Source organism: Barbus barbus, assembly GCF_936440315.1.
Source record: "Barbus barbus genome assembly, chromosome: 23".
Taxonomy (NCBI): domain Eukaryota; kingdom Metazoa; phylum Chordata; class Actinopteri; order Cypriniformes; family Cyprinidae; genus Barbus; species Barbus barbus.
In genome coordinates, this window is record NC_136751.1 from 2,089,930 (window position 1) to 2,109,329 (window position 19,400).

At 37.2% G+C, this 19,400-nt stretch overlaps 1 protein-coding gene across 2 annotated transcripts; it reads right to left on the reverse strand.

The window, feature by feature from the left end:
• Positions 1–650: 650 nt before the first annotated feature.
• On the reverse strand, positions 651–18,908 carry LOC306843214 (SH3KBP1-binding protein 1-like). Of its 2 annotated transcripts, none has more exons than XM_079374550.1 (18): positions 18,653–18,908; positions 18,351–18,404; positions 18,116–18,161; positions 17,936–18,009; positions 17,798–17,856; positions 17,653–17,733; positions 16,439–16,606; positions 15,157–15,247; positions 14,879–15,069; positions 14,681–14,796; positions 14,451–14,538; positions 14,023–14,139; positions 13,550–13,720; positions 6,410–6,565; positions 6,198–6,294; positions 5,858–6,042; positions 4,939–5,065; positions 651–3,043 (listed from the first exon to the last, which is right to left on the reverse strand). In XM_079374550.1, the coding sequence occupies exons 1-18, from the start codon at positions 18,697–18,699 to the stop codon at positions 2,476–2,478; spliced, it is 2,436 nt and encodes an 811-aa protein (XP_079230676.1). In that variant the 5' UTR covers positions 18,700–18,908; the 3' UTR covers positions 651–2,475. The 2 variants fall into 2 exon arrangements, with proteins under 2 accessions (XP_079230676.1, XP_079230677.1); XM_079374551.1 differs by having other exon boundaries at positions 15,157–15,229; positions 18,653–18,845.
• Between the last annotated feature and the right edge of the window lie 492 nt (positions 18,909–19,400).

A 19,400-nucleotide genomic window follows, 5' to 3' on the forward strand; every position in this document is an offset into this window, starting at 1 on the left:
AAATTATATTATATTACACAAAACTAATTATTAATAAAGAATAATACAAAAATGTATTTATTAATAAATAATATATATTTGTTTATTATTCTTTATTAATAATTATTAATAATATCCATTTGAATTACCTCTTAAATTATTATAACAATGATTTATTTTACTGATAATCAGTAACACTACATTAAAAATGTATATTATATTACAATTAAATTGTATATATAAAAGACATAAAATATAATATACAAAACTAATTATTAATAATGAATATTTAAATATTATATAAATTATTAATATATCCTTTTAAATTATAATAATGATGTTTTATATTACTGATAATCCATAATACAATTTATTAAAAAGTATATATTATATTACATTAATTTCATTTTTTATTCTGTCAGTGTTTGTCAATCTAGATTTGATAATTTGTCCATCTATAGCCTTACTATTTATTATTCTAATTAATTTATATGAAAAATGAATTATTTTATGGTATTTTCAAAAGTGCCTTTTCCCCCAGATATTGATATTTGAATAAGTGCATTTACAAACACAATAACTTGTGTTCTAGGAGGAATACAGTAAAAAACAATTATAACTTCTCAAATGGTTGATGTTAAACACAATAAGGTTATTTGTAGTCACAACTTCATCACCGCCAAAAGAGTTTCAGATTTATTTAGGAATGATACTGTTGATGTAAAAACCAATATACCATAACAATATCTGGCAGAGACACCACATTTCCAAGCTTGTCATAAACAGGGTAAAATACTAGGTTATATTTGAATAAAAAAGGAGCTGATATGAATACAGTGAACATTCAGACTTCATATTCTAACATGATCATATTCAAGCTGACTCTCAGATGTGATTCATGTTTGTGACATCTCAAACACACACTGCAGTGCATTTACACACAACAGTCCTCTGAGGCGGAACGGAAAGTGCCAGCTGAACTCGTGTGTGTGTGTGTGTGTGTACAAACTGTGTTGAAAGTTTGCTGATTATATATACATTGTGCTGCCTGTAACAGAGCTGTACACACACACTATTCATCTCTCGCTCTATTTGTCAATGCATTACACATGGATTTGTTAGTTATTAACATATGCAATTTAATATAAATATTAAATGTTAATTTATTTTTGTTTTAGAAGAATTGCTTACTTTACAGCGATTAAAAATTCAGATGTTTTTATTATTATTATTGTCTTCAGACAGTATAACTAGTGCTCTCGTTAATTTATAATGCACATTTTCTGTTTTCAAATATTAAAAGTGAATTTTCAGTACAATTTAAAATAAGCATTGGTTTAACCTAATCGGTTGTGTGCATCTTATACTGTAATATATATATATATACACATCAGCCCATCCTGCTCTATAGACTGAGCAGGCGAGTAGTAAACATAACCCTGTCCGTCTGAACAGCACTCACACACAGTTTGAGTTCATGCAGTAATATTAGCCAGTGTGACACTAAACAACACACAGCCTCCAGATGATGACATGCAACTTCTGCTTCATATTAGACACACCCCTATCCTGTCATTGGCTGGCTAAACACAGCCCAGCCCCAGTCTCACTCGATTGGATGATCAATGTTTAAACAACACCAGCGACAGCGTTAACACCTTCCAGTGATGTTTAGTTGCATAAGTTTGGGAAGTGTGTTTACATGCCAAAGTTTACAGCCGGTCCATTTTTGTATATGACTAAACAAATCTGCTGTAAATGTACAAATGAAAAATACTTTGCTCTTCAATGTTTGTTTTTGTTCTGTTTTTTGAAGTCTTGTGGAAAGGGCAGTTTCTCCTGATTTATATGTGATATTCCATATTCTCATAACTCCACATTCTATAAGGCACCCTGTGATACTGAGAATACTGCTCTAAAATAAATACATTTCGTAAATGCTATATGTTATAATTCAGATTTTTTAATTATTCAGTTTTTGTGAATAATATATATATTATATTCAATACAGATACAAGTTTATTCTCAAAAATTAATAATTTAAAATTCTGAATATATATATACATGTGTGTGTGTGCGTATTCTCTAATATTGAGAATACTGCTCTAAAAGTAGTATAGATATAATTATGGTAACACTTTATTTTAGGGTCTCTTAACTAGTTGCTTATTAGCATATTACTAGAATATTAGCCATTTATTAGTAGTAATTAAGCACATGTTAATGCCTTATTCTACATCCCTAATCCTAACCAATACCTAAACTTAACAACTACCTTTTTAATTATTAATAAGCAGCAAATTAGGAGTTTGAGGAAAAAGTCGTAGTTAATAGTGAATAACTGTTCCCTATTCTAAAGTGTTAACATAATTATTTGTGTGTATTTATACAAAAACACTTTTCAATGACTGATTCTGTATTTCTGTTGCTGGGTAGAACATTCAATCTAATCCCTTTTATTTTTTTCTTCCTGTGTCCAGTGTGTTGACTTTCCTCTCAGAAGCTGGTTTCATTCATATGAGGTTTGGGGCTGGTGGAAGATGAAGAGGCGGGGCTTTCTTGCCCCGGTACATTCTCATTGGATGGGCTGTCACTGGTCGGAGAGGTCAGGGGTCGTCTTGGAGACGCGGGCGTTTGTGATCTGGCTGGACTGAGCGGTGAAGGAGCAGGACTTGGTGCTGCTGAAGCCGGTCTTCTCATGGATACTGCTGCTGCGGCGGATGAGGATGATGATGATGAAGGTGTGGAGAATGACGGCTGCATTCTGAGGCCGAGTCGCGCTTCGAGCTCGTTGCACACAGCTAAACTGCGTCTGCCCGTGTCCAGGCCGGCCGTGTCCGAGCTCTTGGCTCTCTCCTGACAGCGCTCCACAAAGCTGCCCCTGCGGATGGAGCCGAGGCCGTCGCTGCTGGCCAGAGACGACTGGCTGAGGCCGAGGTGCAGAGGCTCGCGGGGTTTACTGAGGGGAACCAGCTGGGCCTGACGAGGCAGACTACCGGTCAGAGGAACCGGACCCCGAAAACCACCGGTAGCTCGACCCATTTCACTGAACTGAGACTGAAGACTGCGGGGAAAGACATGAGAGACAATATAAATGAGCAATACTGCCATCTACAGGACATTGAGAGGAAACAAGGGTCACACTTTATTTTACAGTGTCTTGGTTACACCTGTATCGACTGTAAAAATACAGTAAATTATGCAGAATTACATGCAACTTACCCTAAACCAAACCCTAACCCTCTAGTAAATACATGTTGTTAATTAATATTACTCAGTACTTATATATTAGTAATGTCAATCGATTTAAATATTTGATTGTGATTAAACGCATGATTGTCTTGAATTAATTTATGATTAATTGCAACTTAATTGCATATTTTTATTTGTTCTAAAATGTACCTTAAATTAATTTCAAGTTTTTAATCCTCTAATCAACATGGGCATGGACAAATATGGATGCTTTATGCAAATGTATGTTTATTATTAGTGAAACCACGCATGAAGACTAGACATGTTTAAAAGCTCATAAACGTTTTTCAAAGAACTTGTTCATGTCTATTAGACACATGAAAAAAAACAAACATTGAAATACCAGGTTCTCATTACTTCTCTTTCTTTGCACGGAGCAATTTACTTCTACACGTCTGTTTACATTTTCACAGGACAGGGCAGCTCTTCTTCTGAACATGCAAAATGGACATTTATTATTTATTATTACATTTGTTTGGCTCTCTGTGCCCACATACTGTATTTTGAAGCAGTCAAATTCTCAAAAAGAAAACTTTTCATCGATATGTTTTAACTGTTTCTGTTGTCAGACAACGGAATTAATATGAAGAGTTTATTTGCAAAAACATAACTAATTTACAAAAATCTATTTTTTTAATGTTATGTTTTTATTGTGTTAGTTAGCGGGGTTTTTTTTAGTTATTTTTAACCTAGGCAAAAAAATAAAAATCTAAATGCTTTTAACAATTCTCAAAATCTATAAAATATATGTATATATAAGAATATTTACACTGTAACAAAGACACCTTAAAATAAAGTGTAACCAAAACAGGTTTAGTATAAGAATTTTATGTAAAGCTATTTAAACTTATTTTATTATTGAGACTGTAATTTCCATAATAATAAAAAAAAAGGTTGTAACTGAATTTAAGTTGCATTGGGTCAAAAGATGCATTATTAAGAGAAAAAAAAAAAACAAGTTGCATTTCATTACATTTAGAAGTAAATGTAAAATACTGTTAAATAAAACAAAACATTTACATGATTTTAGAAATTTTAGTTCCACTCGCTCCACAAATATCCTTCATATTTAACGGAATAAGAATAAGAACGAACAGTTTTAAAATAAATTAAGAATAAATTATAGTGCCATTCATTATACACAACATTTATTATAAACTAATTTAAAGGGAAACTGAATTAACGGCATGTGGGAAACAGACTACACAAATCTAACTGAATTAAAACTGAATTAAAGTTAAATGTGAAGAAAACATAAACCCACGAGAGAAAAAAACACTTTTACTTACAAACCAGTAATGTCTAATTTGCCAAAAACTAACTTGTGTTGACCTATATTTACCAGTTTTTCTGTTTGATTGACTGCATTTAGTTTGATGATGTGAATGTGATAATACTAGAACTAATGTAGCGTGCACGGGGGGCAAACACTTTCACACACGGCCATGTGGGTTTGGATTTTGTTTTCCCTTCATAATAAAAAAACCTTCATTTAAAAACTGCATGTTGAGTTTACTAGTGTTATCTTTGATTAATATTTACATTTGTTTGATCTGAAACATTAAAGTGTGACAAACATGCAAAAAAATACCAAATCAGGAAGGGGCCAACACTTTTTCACACCACTGTATGTGATTGCGAGATCTTTACTGTATGTGTGATCTTGTAGGGGCTCGTTTGAGGGTGTAGGACTGGAGGTGTGTGTACCTGCACATGGAGTTGCGTGAGGAGTGTGTGAGAGACGCGGCAGGACTCATGTCTGGTGTTCGGGTCAGTGCCAGATCACACTGGTCCAAAAGCTCCAGTAACTCCTCTTCAGTGGGACCGCCGAGAGCTTTAACACACAAATACAAAACAATTCGCTTTTTGCCTGTATTGTGTTTCAAGGAAGCACTTTAAACACAGGCCCTTTCTTTCAGAACATGCTTCACAAATCCTCGTTCAGGCTCTTGTTCTGTCCAGGCTGGACTATTGCAATGCTCTCTTGGCAGGTCTTCCAGACAGTTCTATCAAACCTTTAGTAAATGCATTACTTCAGACTTATGTGTCTCTGGAAGCTTGCATTCTGCAAGTGAACGTCGCTTTATTGTGCTGCATCCCAAAGAGGCACAAAATCACTTTCACTGACTTTTACATTAGATGTTCCCTCCTGGTGGTATGACCTGCCCAACTCGATACTTAGCCATCTTCAAGAATCGGCTAAAAACACACCTCTTCCATCTTTATTTGACCCTCTAACTCTAGCACTTTAAAAAAAAAAAAACACTTTATACATGAACTCTATTCATTCACTAACTGCTTGTCTTCTTAAAAAAAAAAAAAAAAAAAAAACACTAACTAGCTTCTCTAATGCTTTTGTATTGTATCTATTCGTTTTCTTTTTATTTATTATACAATTAACAAAAGCAAAAAAAAAGGCCTTTTTCTATTCTATCCGTTTTGTTTGCTACATATACTGCGTTAAGCTAATGGAGACTTGTTATATCACTTGCAGTTCATTGCTCTTTTGTTGATTTTGATTGCTTCCATTGTCCTCATTTGGATAAAAGCATCTGCTAAATGACTGAGTGTAAATGTTTCCTGCACATATAACGTATTTCACATTCATTTATTCCTCCACTCTCACCTTTGATATCCACTTTCCCTGCGATCTCCATCGCCGTCGTGAGGTCCCACATCTGGATGCTGCCGTTGCTGTGTCCACTGAAGAGGTACCGGCGGGGCCTGGACCCAATGCGGCTGGATCCCTCACACTCATGCACCACAAACGCCGTGATGGCCGTGCCGTCCACCGAACGCACCTCACACACCCTTCAGATGAGACACAGATCAAGTTTAGCACTCTCTCAGAGTGCAGTACCTATATTTGTGTTGATCAGCATGTTGTTCAAGGGTGTTTTCATCAGCTAATTTAACTAGTCAGGTGCTCTACTGTTAAAGCATGCTGGTTTGTCTTTGAAACGGACCTCTTTCCATTGGAGGAGAGCCTTACGTAGAGTTTATCAGTGTCGGGAACCACACGCTGGATAAACACCTGCTGCTCATCACGCTCCCCATACGGACCTGCGTACACAACACATTATGACCCATGAACCAGGAAAATTAATTTAAGGGTGATTTTATTCTGAAGGAATACTGTCATTTTAAGCCATTTTTGAGGTGTCTCACTACATCTTACCTATTTCAGTGCCAGCAGCACAGCCTCCATGGCCGTCAATATCATCCAATGAGAGGATCTTAAAGGAAGTGAGGGGGGTGGAGCCAGGCTGAGTGGAGATCATGCCTCGGAAACGCGTCACCGTCCAGGTACGGACATGATTGTTGTCTGCACACACTGTAGCAAGGAAGATATTTGATTAATTACTTTTTCATTTGCATATGGAAATAAAGCATTTTGAAAAAAAAAAAGCAAGTTGAAGAACAAATATTTGAAGAATAATAGTTTTTGCAGTTTTAAGAAATTCTGGAGTTACTGTTTTTATCCAATTTAGCATTAAGATTTATGTTGAATTAAATAAAAAAGAGAAAAAAGCGTTGGTTGAGGAGTGTGGGATTACAAATTTATTAAAATTATAAATCTAGGTTCCAATGTAATAGTATAACTATTTATATAACTATATATAAACTGAAACAGTGTGTTTTACATTTTGAGGTAAAGATGATGACATTCTTAGATGAAGTCAGGCAGCCCAGGTGTCTGAGACATTAACCTTTTGTCTTTAGGCACTTCCTGACCATTTGGGTGATACTGTCAGGCTGATTGGATTAGCATTTATACAGTTGAATAGTTATGCTGATTGAATTAGGACTGGTAACACTCTAGAGTCTGGGGCGGGTTCCTAAACCTGTATACTTCATTTACATGCTTTGTTCCGAGTGTATCCACCTCTATGTAAATCCCTCCCCCTTGAAATGTATATAAACTACAATGTATACTGTTTGAGTCAGACTTGGATGACTACAGCGACTACTGCGAGTTCTCAATAAAGAGTAACTTATCCCAAAGTCTCCTGGTCTCTGCTTTGACGAAGGAAAAAGTTTCCAACAGTTTTGGTGCCGTGACCCGGATAGAGCTCCTCACCTGAATCCAAATTGAAACTTCAAGCTCAAAGATCTGACTGCATTCCAGACTGAATCTTCTGAATCCAGATTGAAACTTCAAGCTCAACAAAGATCTGACTGTGTTCCAGACTGAATCTTTCTGTAAAACCAAGGGTTGGTGAGTGCCACTCTATCCAAAAGAACCTTTAAGACCAGTACAAATGTATTATCCTCTGCGCCGTCAGAGAAGAGTTAACAGACAGCTGTAGGGTTTGGTTAACTAAGTTATCCTCTAAAGTTTTCTTTTAGAGATGAAATTTATCCTCTGTTCAGGCAGGGAAGATTAGCATTACATGTTAATATTCGTTATCCTCTGTCTAATCAGGGAAGGTTGTTTAACAGACTAGTTTATCCTCTACGTTGCTAGAGAAGGTTTATCCTCTGTAAAGTTAGGGAAGATTTATCCTCTGCTTTACCAGGGAAGGTGATTTATCCTCTGTGTAGTCAGAGAAGATTCATCCTCTGTTCAGGCAGGGAAGATTAGCATTACGTGCTAATATTTGTGACCCTCTGTTCAGGCAGGGAAGAATTGGTTATCCTCTGTTCAGGCAGGGAAGATTAGCATTACGTGCTAATATTTGTGACCCTCTGTTCAGGCAGGGAAGAATTGGTTATCCTCTGTTCAGGCAGGGAAGATTAGCATTACGTGCTAATATTTGTGACCCTCTGTTTCGGCAGTAGCGTAAAGTGCTAGTAATTTGCGTTATCCGTGGCTCTGGCAAGGAAGGTTAACAATAGTTGATGTGTTAACAAGCATACCCTCTGTTGAACAGAGAAGTTTTAGTGTTTTGATTGTGTGGTAACAAAGAAACTCACAATATGTTTAGAAAGAATGCTAGACTGATCCCCACAACTGAAAAAGGTGGTCTAGCGACTCCTTTGTGGTCAGATAGCGAATTCAAATCACTGTTAGGAGTACAAATGAACCTAATAGTCACTGAGAAAGTTAGACAAGAACTAACGCAGAAATATGAGATTCATCCAGACAAGACTTGGTCAGTAGATGAGTGTAAAAAGGTACTAGGAGCATGTATTCGCAAGAACGACGTGAAAGGCATTATATGCTGCCACAGAGAATTTGGTTTAGCGCTAGCTACACAACAGTCTCAGCGTAACTCAGAGCTAGAGGAACAGAACAAAGAGCTCCGTGCTAGAGTATCCTCTTTGACTAAGAAATTGAACCGAAACAAAGCTTCAGCAAAAACTGATGTGGAAGAAGTTAGTCAGCCTGATAACAATTATCCTGACTTAAAAGCTTTCTTTGCAACAGATGTAACCATCCAATCAGTAACTGATGTGCCTGTAGATTCAGTGAAGGTATGTGGCGCTAGGAGAAGATCTCAGGGAATTGAGGGAACTGAAAGTGTTCCTCCCAACTCTTCTGTTGTCCAAATACAAACTGTTGCCAAAGTGCTAGGACCTAAAGATATAGAGAGACTATCCCAGAGTTTACCCTCAGCACGCACAAATTTTTCTGAATTTAGAAGAGCATTGATCAGCAAAATGCGTCTCTATGACATGTCCTTGGCAGAAGTCACACAGCTAATGTCAGAAATTCTAACTGAATCTGAATTCAACAGTTTTGAGTCCGCTGTTACTTCTGAACTACAACATGCCAGTAAAGGCGATTTGAGAGAAGGTGTTTTGAAAATTCTAAAGAATATCATGGGACCCAAAATAGACTGGTCCAGAATCACTAACTGTGTGCAAAGGCATGAAGAAACTGTAAGCGAATACACGGAAAGGTTTTGTCAGTCAGCTGCAGCATACAGTGGAATAGCTGACACTCCAGAGAAGGTACTGGATCATAAAGGACCACTAGTTCGAACATGGTTTGATGGCCTTTTATCAGAGCACAGATCTGCTTTGCCATTCTTAGATCTCACATGGTCCACTGGAAGCCTGCAAAACAACTTGGACAGGTTAGCTACTTGGGAAAGAGACTTTGATGTTAAAGCCAGAGTAAAGATTGCAGCATCATCCTATAAGGTGAATACAGAGAACCACCAGAAACGTAAATGTCCTAAGAAGGAGGGCAGTTGTCATTACTGTGGCAAAACTGGACACTGGATGAAAGAGTGTAGGAAAAGTAAAAAGACATTAGGAGAAATTAACAGCTTTACTCAGCTCCTACTCAGTCTACTTACTTCTCTGAAGCAGCCCCTCCCCACTTCACCGAACTGTTGGAGCAGCTTGCTCAGGTGTTAACTGTTAGGGCTGTGAGTGCTTAACTTCACTAGTAATGTACAACAAAGATGAAAGATCCTTTGTAATTTAAATAACAGGAAGGTGACTGTCACTTCCTTCCATTGAGAGAACGCTAGCTAAGTACACTCACAGCCTTCAAAGCTATACTACAGCACACTCCAGTCACTCACCTATCCTCTCTGGGTTATGATGTTTGTTATGACTGATGTTCCATTAGAGGATGGAGATGTCGCACAGTAAAGTTCGTACACCAACTACAGGGACAAACTAGGACACACAGACCAGTGAGAGCCCAGGGAAGAACCGAATGCAACAGGCTTCGGGGGCCAACCCTGCGGTGAAGACTCCCTCATAGGCCTTCCCCATCCACTAGTCCATCCTTACCTCACTGTTCCTTAGGTGTCGCTGGAATTAAGAAATAGGGAAAGAAGGAACAACAATAGCAGACTCAGAAAAGGATACAACCCTAGTATTTGAACAAATACTGCTCTATCTGTTATTTTTTGTTTGTTTTCTTTCTTACTCTGTGCAGATACCACTTGATGGCTGTCCCGAGACCCATACGCACCGACCTCCTCACCTGCGTATGAAGCCACAACCTCTAAAAGACAACTAGACCCACTGCCAAGCCAACTATCACAAAAGAAAAAAAAAAATACACAACGCAGAGACTCACATACGGGAACTTCAGTCATCCATCAACATGATCAAGATTGTCGTACTACTAACCATCATGGACATCACACAAAGTGTAGACTCCAGAAACAACATATTCTTAGAGCTGATGAATATGTCAAAAAATGCCTTGTTTGCTGAAAAGAATGTTTGCATGCCACACCCGCCTTCAGTAGGAGCAGGAATCCCATGGGTGGCACACTCCATCTCCAACAAGAATACATGTTTCAACATCACAACTCCCCCAGCTTCTCCGTGTTGCATTCCTGGATTACCATCCTGCAACCTAACTTCAGCTACTCCCATCATGACAGATCTACTCTTGCCAATTACTTTTCCTTGGTGCATGGAAAATTATGCTCCAGCCTCGACTCCCTTGGGTAAAATTCCTCGTGAACGGTGCAGCTTTGTGGTCGAAATGAGAACAGAATCCCATGTGGACATTACTCCATCAGCAGGAAAAGAGGAAAAGGACTTAGAAGAGTGTCTCCGCAGGACACCATCCCTCCCGAAACTCTTTGCAATAAATCAGTGGTGTATGATTCCTCCACCGACTGGCACTTTTTGGTTATGTGGAACTTCTGTCTACAACATCCTACCCAGCCAATTCAACGGCAGGTGCACCCTGGTTTATGTTCTACCGGCTATCAGAGAAAATACACACTCCATCCCAAGCTCTCCACATCTACAAAATTCAGCTTCTACCACGAACAAAGACGATGGCTGCATCCTAGGACTCACTTGTGCACAAACATGGTGGTCAAGAACTCTTGGAGCATTAATACCGTCTTATGGTGTCATGCAGACCCTGGATCAAGTCAGAAGCTTATCGAATTCTGTACAGAAATTGGCCAATGATACGGCTTTGGCCCTGGGTAACATCACAAACACTCTCGCTTCGCACAAGATGATGATCTTACAGAACAGAGTGGCCTTGGATTACATTCTTGCAAAGCAAGGGGGAGCCTGCACCATTATCGGCCCTGAGTGCTGCACCGGGTTAATGGATCCAACAGAGAACTTGAACAAAATCCAACAAGACATTGTTGATCTTTCAGAAAAAATACACAAGATGACTGAAGATAATTCTTCATGGTTCGGAAACTTAGGTAAACCCTGGCTGTGGATCAAGGAAATAGCAATTCTTCTGTTGTTTCTCCTACTGGCGTACTATCTATGCGTCCACAGTATCAAGTGTTTCATTCAACAAATGACTCACGCGTCTCACGAGAAAATGACAGTTCCAACCAGAAAAGACTATTACCCGTAAGAACTTCACGGACCTTAATTGCATGTTTGTTTCTGTGTCAGCATGCAATTACAGAAAATCAACACAGAGCATGTGCTATGTGCCTGTAACGATCACAAGTTACACGAATTAACTTTTAAGTGTCTAAATTTGTATTTTGTGAGAGTTATTAGAACTCTCAAAGGGGGAACTGTGGGATTACAAATTTATTAAAATTATAAATCTAGGTTCCAATGTAATAGTATAACTATTTATATAACTATATATAAACTGAAACAGTGTGTTTTACATTTTGAGGTAAAGATGATGACATTCTTAGATGAAGTCAGGCAGCCCAGGTGTCTGAGACATTAACCTTTTGTCTTTAGGCACTTCCTGACCATTTGGGTGATACTGTCAGGCTGATTGGATTAGCATTTATACAGTTGAATAGTTATGCTGATTGAATTAGGACTGGTAACACTCTAGAGTCTGGGGCGGGTTCCTAAACCTGTATACTTCATTTACATGCTTTGTTCCGAGTGTATCCACCTCTATGTAAATCCCTCCCCCTTGAAATGTATATAAACTACAATGTATACTGTTTGAGTCAGACTTGGATGACTACAGCGACTACTGCGAGTTCTCAATAAAGAGTAACTTATCCCAAAGTCTCCTGGTCTCTGCTTTGACGAAGGAAAAAGTTTCCAACAGGAGAGACCCCCCACATGATTGTAAAGCGCTTTGGGTGTACAACAATACACAATAAAGCACTATATAAATGCATCATTCATTCATTCAAAGAGAAATATCACCTGTTAAAATTACACAAGTGATCTCATCTTTTTCATACTTATTAAATGTAATAAGAACTAAATATAAAATGTTTTTAGCAATTTTTGTATTTATTTTAATTATTACTCTGTAGTTTTTTTTTTTTAACCATGTATTATTAATTAATTAAAATGCACATATTCACGTTATTTCTTAGTTAGGTGTAATGCAGGCATTCCACAACTTTTTGTCATCTAAACCTTATTCACCAAATATATTTGCTTTAAGTACCCCTGATTTTAAAATAAATATTTCAATAATTAAGCATCACTTTTGCATGTTCACGGTTTCTTTGATGTTGATTAATGATCACATGGCATGCAGGTCATCTTTTTTAGTAAGAATTTTATTTAAAACAAAGACTATAGAAATGCAAAGACGGTTCACTCCTATACTTATGAATGGGAGAAAACGCAACGTGAAATATGGATAAATAGTCCCACCTTCTAAATGAAAGAAGCAAATTTCCCATAGGAACCTGACTAGACCAGCCAATGCACATGCACAGTATAAGCACTTCATGACTGAGCATACGCATTGGCTGGTCTAGCCTGAAAAATAAGCTTTTTAAACGCTATTTAAGCATAATAAACAGCATTCATTGGGCCATTAATTTCAGATTTGTGTTGCTGATTTGACATATATAATTTAATTGGGAGTTCAGCAAGCAGTTTTTGAGATTTCAGGATTCCCCGACTCATTAAGGTTAAGAAGGTGTTGCAGATATGGCCGCTGAGTGAAGAGACTATCCTCGAAAGGGAGCTTGTTTTAAAATGATTTATTTTTTTATTAATTCTCAGATTTTCATTAAACTCACAACCCCCCTGCATGAATCCTAGTTTGGGAAACCTTGATGTAATATAATGTTTCATGCACTTTATGTTGTAAATTACAATGAATGGAACACGTACAAGATAATGCCATTTAAATCAATGTGATTAACGAGTTAAATCAAAAGTAATCTGATTATATTACCTAAAATGTGGAACGGATTAAGTTGCTGACTACAATTTTTGTCATAGAAATTGTAATACTTTTGATCCCTATTATAATCTGCACATAAATGAGCATGACCGTTTATGAAGAAATATTTCACTGATTAAACGTAATAAAAAATTAAATGTTTTTGCAATTTTGTGAAAGTCTCTGTTTTTGTTATTCAATTTATAATTAATGTATTTTACAGATTTTTTTTTTCTATTAATCGCAGACTTTTGTTCCTTACAATATTCTGTACAGAAGCAATAGGTATAAGAAAAAAACCCTCTTTACCAGAGATGAGATGTTTCTCAGACAGCATGATCTTGGTAACAGGGCTGCGGTGAACGGAGAAGGTCTGGAAGAGCTGTGGACCGGACCCCACGGTCTCTGGATGCTGCACTATGACACGCACCGTGCCTGAACTAGTGCCATACGCAATCTCGATCCAGTTCCCACTGTCACCTGAACAAGCACAAGAGCACACGCATACAGGGTTTAATAGAAATGACATTAAAGTGCATTTTAAATGCTTGTTAGTACAGTCTGCAGAAGTTATTTAATTTAAAAACATCAGTTATTCTTTCAAAGTATATTATTTCAGTAATAAGTTCTCTTTTTAAAAGTAAGCTGAAGTGTATGTCTTTTTCTCAATGGGTGTTTTGTAATTGTGTGATCAACTGGAGTGCTAATAGTTCAGTACTAGTTAAATATGGTTTAGTGCTATGACTCCGGTCTGGCTGTGTGAGATGATAGGCTGGCGTTACTTGTTTTGGGCGTCAGGTAGACACTTAGAGCAGTAATAGCATCTTCACTGGGATCTCGATACAGCTCAGTCACCAACAGATCATTATCCTTCATCCGCAGCGGAAACTTCTGCACATCTGAAAGACACAGGAATGCACAGTGTGTCAGTGATCAGCTCGATCAACCATCTGAATGATCATGAACGCATAAGAATTTTTTTAATGTATCCAAAAAAAATGTTTTATAAAAGCTCAAGCAATTAGAAATAACATTAACGGCAAATAATATTATATTATTTTAGCTGGAAATTCAACAATAAATGGTTTGTATTTTTAGAACTGCATGGCAACACCAATTAAATACTTTAAAACTAAAGCTACTTAACTTCATAGACCAAAATCAAAACCTGAAAACATAATATATTAGATAATTATTAACTGATTATCACCTATATAGTAAATAGACCCATTATTGCATCCCAAAATGAGGAACGATCCGGCGGTGTCATAACTGTTGATAGGAACCACATCCTGGTTCTGCATAAAGAGAGGAGAAGAAATCAGGAAATGAACACTTCTACTTGTTTCGATATTAAGAAATCGATTACATTTAAAATGTGACACTGGAACAAACGCAGAAATTGATCACAAATGTCATGCATCTGTCCGCTCTCGTTACCTGCCAGTGTTTAGTGACAGCGTTCCATACTCCCACTTTGCCCGTGTGGCTGGTGGCGATGAGCTGATTCCCAACGAAGAACAAAGCCTCCACCGGCACATTCAAACTGAACACACCTGCGGGGTCAGAACAGACAAGAACTGTGGTTTCCAAACATTTGCGAAAGATCTAAAAGCATTGTATGAAACGAGAGCTTACCAATTTCATTGCCATTTCCATCGGGACAGATTGCCCACAGTATGATTTCTGTGCCCGATGCGACGGCAACCATCTTATCATTGTCCCCTAGAGAACCGCCCATGACTTTGGCATTGAGAGCCACTCGGTCAATCACCCAGTCCAGCCGAGGGCTGGTGAACACCTGCTGCCATCCAGTCGACTCTTTAACCCTGAGCACAACAAACAGGCGCCCCGTTAAAAGGGTCACATGTAAATCCCAATCATTACTACATGTGTCATTCAAGGAGGAACCCTACCTGTAACAGACCACAAACTGGGCATAAGCCACAGCAATCCAGTTATGATGACCACATATGATTCTGACCATGCCTGTATCAGAGATCAGACCTAAACAACACAGATCACGTGATTCAAGAAACTATTGATAATCACCATTTTAAACTGACAGGAGTAAACTAAGGATGCACCCAAGAGAACTAGAGTAAAACCACGTGAAATAAAACAGAAAAAGAATAAAGCAGACAAGAAATGAGTAGAATTGGTTAAAATAGAACAGAACAAAATGAACAGGAATAGAAATAAGTAGAACTGAGTAAGATATAAGAAAATAGAATGGAATAAAGCACAGTACAATAGACAAATCAGAGTAGAAATTAGTAGAGTAAAATAGAATTAATAAGGGTAAAAATGATCTGAGTAAAACAGAACAAGCCAGAGCTGAAATGAATTGAACTGAAATAAAACAGAATTGAACCGAGAACAGCAGAACTGAAAAATATAATAAAAGAACAGAATAAACCAGAGAAAAATGAGTAACCAAGTAGAGTACCACTGAGTGAAATAAAACAAACCAAGGTAGAAATTAGTTAGAATAGAATTAGAGTTCAACAGAATAAAATAATCTAGATTTGAAGTGAGTGAAATAAAATAGAATAACAAAACAGAATAAAATAAACCAGAGTTGAGACGAGTAGAACTGAGTATAATGCAGTCTGAGTACAATAAAACAGTAGAACTAAACTGAATAGAATAGAAATCAGACGAGGAGTACAACTTAGTAGAGTAAAACAGAATAAAACTGAATGAATCACAGTAGAAACTATCAAAAACTAAACTAAAATAGAGCAGAATAGAATAAAATCAGAGTAGAAATGAATAGGAAATTAGTTTAATACAACAGAAGCATATAAGAACTGAGTAATAGAATTCAAAAAGAATATAATACATCAGTAGAAATAAGCTGAACCAAGTACAATAGAATAGAATAGAGCAGGACTGAGTAGAATAAAATAGATAACATACTAAATCAGAGTACAATATAATAGAAAATAACAAATTAGAATAGAGCATACCAAAGTATTTTTTTTTTTGTGAAAATAGAACAGAACAAATTTTCATAATAGAAAAGAATAAAATTGCCAAAAGTAAATCTGAGTAGAATATAATAGAACATAATTAAGTAAAGCAGAATGCATTGAAGCAGAATAGCAGAGAAAATCGGAGTGGAACAGAATTGAATGGGGAAAAGTAAATTAGAGTAGAATAGAATTCTAAAGGGAACTACAGACAAAGGCAGACCTGTCATTCTCTCCTCTATGGCAGCTTTGCCCAGTATGCCAGCGTTGCCCAGGTTAGGTGGCATTGTGTTACTCCTCCTCACAGGGGCCCTTTCCACCGGCCCCGCACGGCCTCCCATGAACTGGGGTCCTGCCACACTGTGCCTGTTTCTGCGCTTCACCGGATACACTGTGGCACACACAATTAGGGCTGTTACTAACGACTATTTTGGTAACTGTGTAATCTGTAGATTTTTCTGATGATTAATCGAGTAATTGTAATTATGTTTTCTTGTAGTAATAACTTTATAGTAATGGCTTAAAATACATATATAATAGCAATGAGGCGATAATAATTAGTTCAAATAAAGCATCAAAATTCAACAAAACTGTTAAAATACATAATGGCCCAGTTTCCATAGCTCAATTAGGACATTTAAGTAATTTTATAAACATGCTTAGAAAAATCTTGAGACAAAACAAAGGCACTGATATATTTTAAGATCAGTTTATTTCAGTCGAAACAGCTCAGACTTGACTTAAGCCTCGTCTGTGAGACCGGGGGAATGTGTTATAAACAACAGAGCTAAGGTGCATTACACATTATAACACCTGCCAACGGCCTGACGCAAGCCTTGCTTGGTATTGACATTTCATTTAAATGTCCACTTAATCTTTAGCCATTTCTTTATAACAGAAAAGCCACTGTAATTTCTTCAGTATGTGGACATCAAATAAACTCAGAACGAGGGGCGAAGCTTTTATTTTGAAATTGTGATGAACAGTTATATTTAGAAACATATTGATGTATTCTCCTGGGTTTGCGTAAGTTTATAAATTATTTACCTTACAAATCTGATGAAATAGCACACGTTGCGTTCCCAGACGAACATTATAACAAACCCAAACTCACAACATCATGCAGAGATCGAGTTAAATGCTAAGAGTTTGTGTGGAGCAGCGTTTACTGTGACTGGAGCCGCTCTGACACACGTACTGTACCTAACCTACACGCATGGAAATAATCAAAGCGCATAGATTTAGTCTTAATAGACTCATGCTTTAATAGGATTTTGAAACGGGTTTAATATGTGGAATGCTTCTGGTATTTTGCCGATCACTCAACACAGACTAAATGCATTCGAAGATATTTTAGAATCGATGAGTTTCTCGAAAGCATGCCGTCTCTCTAAACAGTGCTGATCTTTGTGTCTGTGCTCAGGGTTTGTTGGGTACCTGGCGGAGGCAGATAGCCATTGAACAACACGTTCCCGCAGGAGGAGCGATCCAGCTCATCACACAGCTGCAGCTTACGCACTGCGGAGGAAAAGACACGATTAGATGAGGCTCAAAAGCATCAGAATAATAATAATAATCTCACCCAGCGGCGTGATCCCATAGAACTCTGCCTCGTGCATTAATAAGTGCACATCTATAGACCTGTCATAGAAACAGAATCACTTACACACTTCATCTCACAGTGTTATTAATTATCTACTTCACTAAAATACAGCCGCACCTGGGGTGAAGCTCTTTAGTGCGCAGGAAGTTGAGAATAGGAGCAAACACAGACGGATCTCGGTCAATGAATATCTGAAAAAGACAAATACCAGGCTACATTAACACACACACATACTAAAGACAGGTCGTGTATTATTATTATTATTATTATTAGCATGTATAACAGAATAAACTTTACCGCTCCAGTCTCATCTTTAAGTGTTGATATTCGTCCACTTAATAAACTAGAAGTATTAAAAACATGTAATTATGTAGAAAAAGCTGCTGTATTATTAAATCTGTTCTAATATGACCAATGCCAAAACACAAACATCATATAACAGTTATTATTAATAATGTTATAAGCACTTATATATACCAAATATGCAAGGGATGTGTTCTAGTTGAGCTTTATCTGATCTAAAAGCACAAACCTTGAGAAGAAGGAGTCAGGAACCCATGTAAGAGTCTGTCTGGAGGAACTGAACCTGATTTATATATAAACACACAACAACAAACACACTTTTAGACCAAAACATGTAAACATATGCGTCATCCATGCATTATTATTACTGTCTGCTGGACTCACAGCAAGTTAAGTCGGATGAATAAAAAGCAATACTATAACACATTCGAGTTTCTAACATAAAGTAGCATTTCTAAAGTAATAAATGAGAATATTAATAAAGTATTAGGCTTGTTTCGAGCAGGATGTGCTGCTAGTTTCATACAAAACCTCTTGCCCCCGACGTTAAGATGAATGATCTCGCCGATCCTCGCCATGATTTTCGCTTTTAAGACAAAACGTTCATAGTTGATCGTCTTCTGAAGTAACTATTAATATTATCTTCATCATAAAAAGCTGTTTAATTTGACTAGCCGTAGCACGGAAATAGCCGAGGAGCGGAAGTGGAGACGCGCCGACCTTCAAAATAAAAGTCCCTACACTAACCTCATAAATAATAAGCCTCACGCTCTCGTCCTCCTCAGATTAAGTAGGCTACAAGAAAGACGTGTGTTTTATGCATTTCTTTGATGGGAAAGGGGTCAATGCCTAGTTCATGATTTTAGAAAGAGCTTATTCTTATAGAAACGGATTAGTAGTTGATTATTTGCATACTTCGAAGTCAGAGCATCAATGTACAACATTGCAATCCAAAATCATTTAGTAGTGCCTATTTTTTATCATCTAGGGCACATTACTCATTTTTGTCATGCAACATTAGTAATGCACCCTAGATGACTTCACGAAAGCATGCATATTTCTCACCTTTAATTAGAAAAGGCACAACAGCAAACATTACCACTCAGATATCAGTAATAACTAATAAAGACTGAAACTGTAGGCATGACCTCGCATGAGTTGGTTTGCAGCTGGTGCCACACTTTCTAAGGTGACTTTTGTTATGAACTATAGGAAATTCATCAATATCTGACCTCTCTGAACAGCTGTGATCACATTCCTGTTTTTCTAATTTCATAAC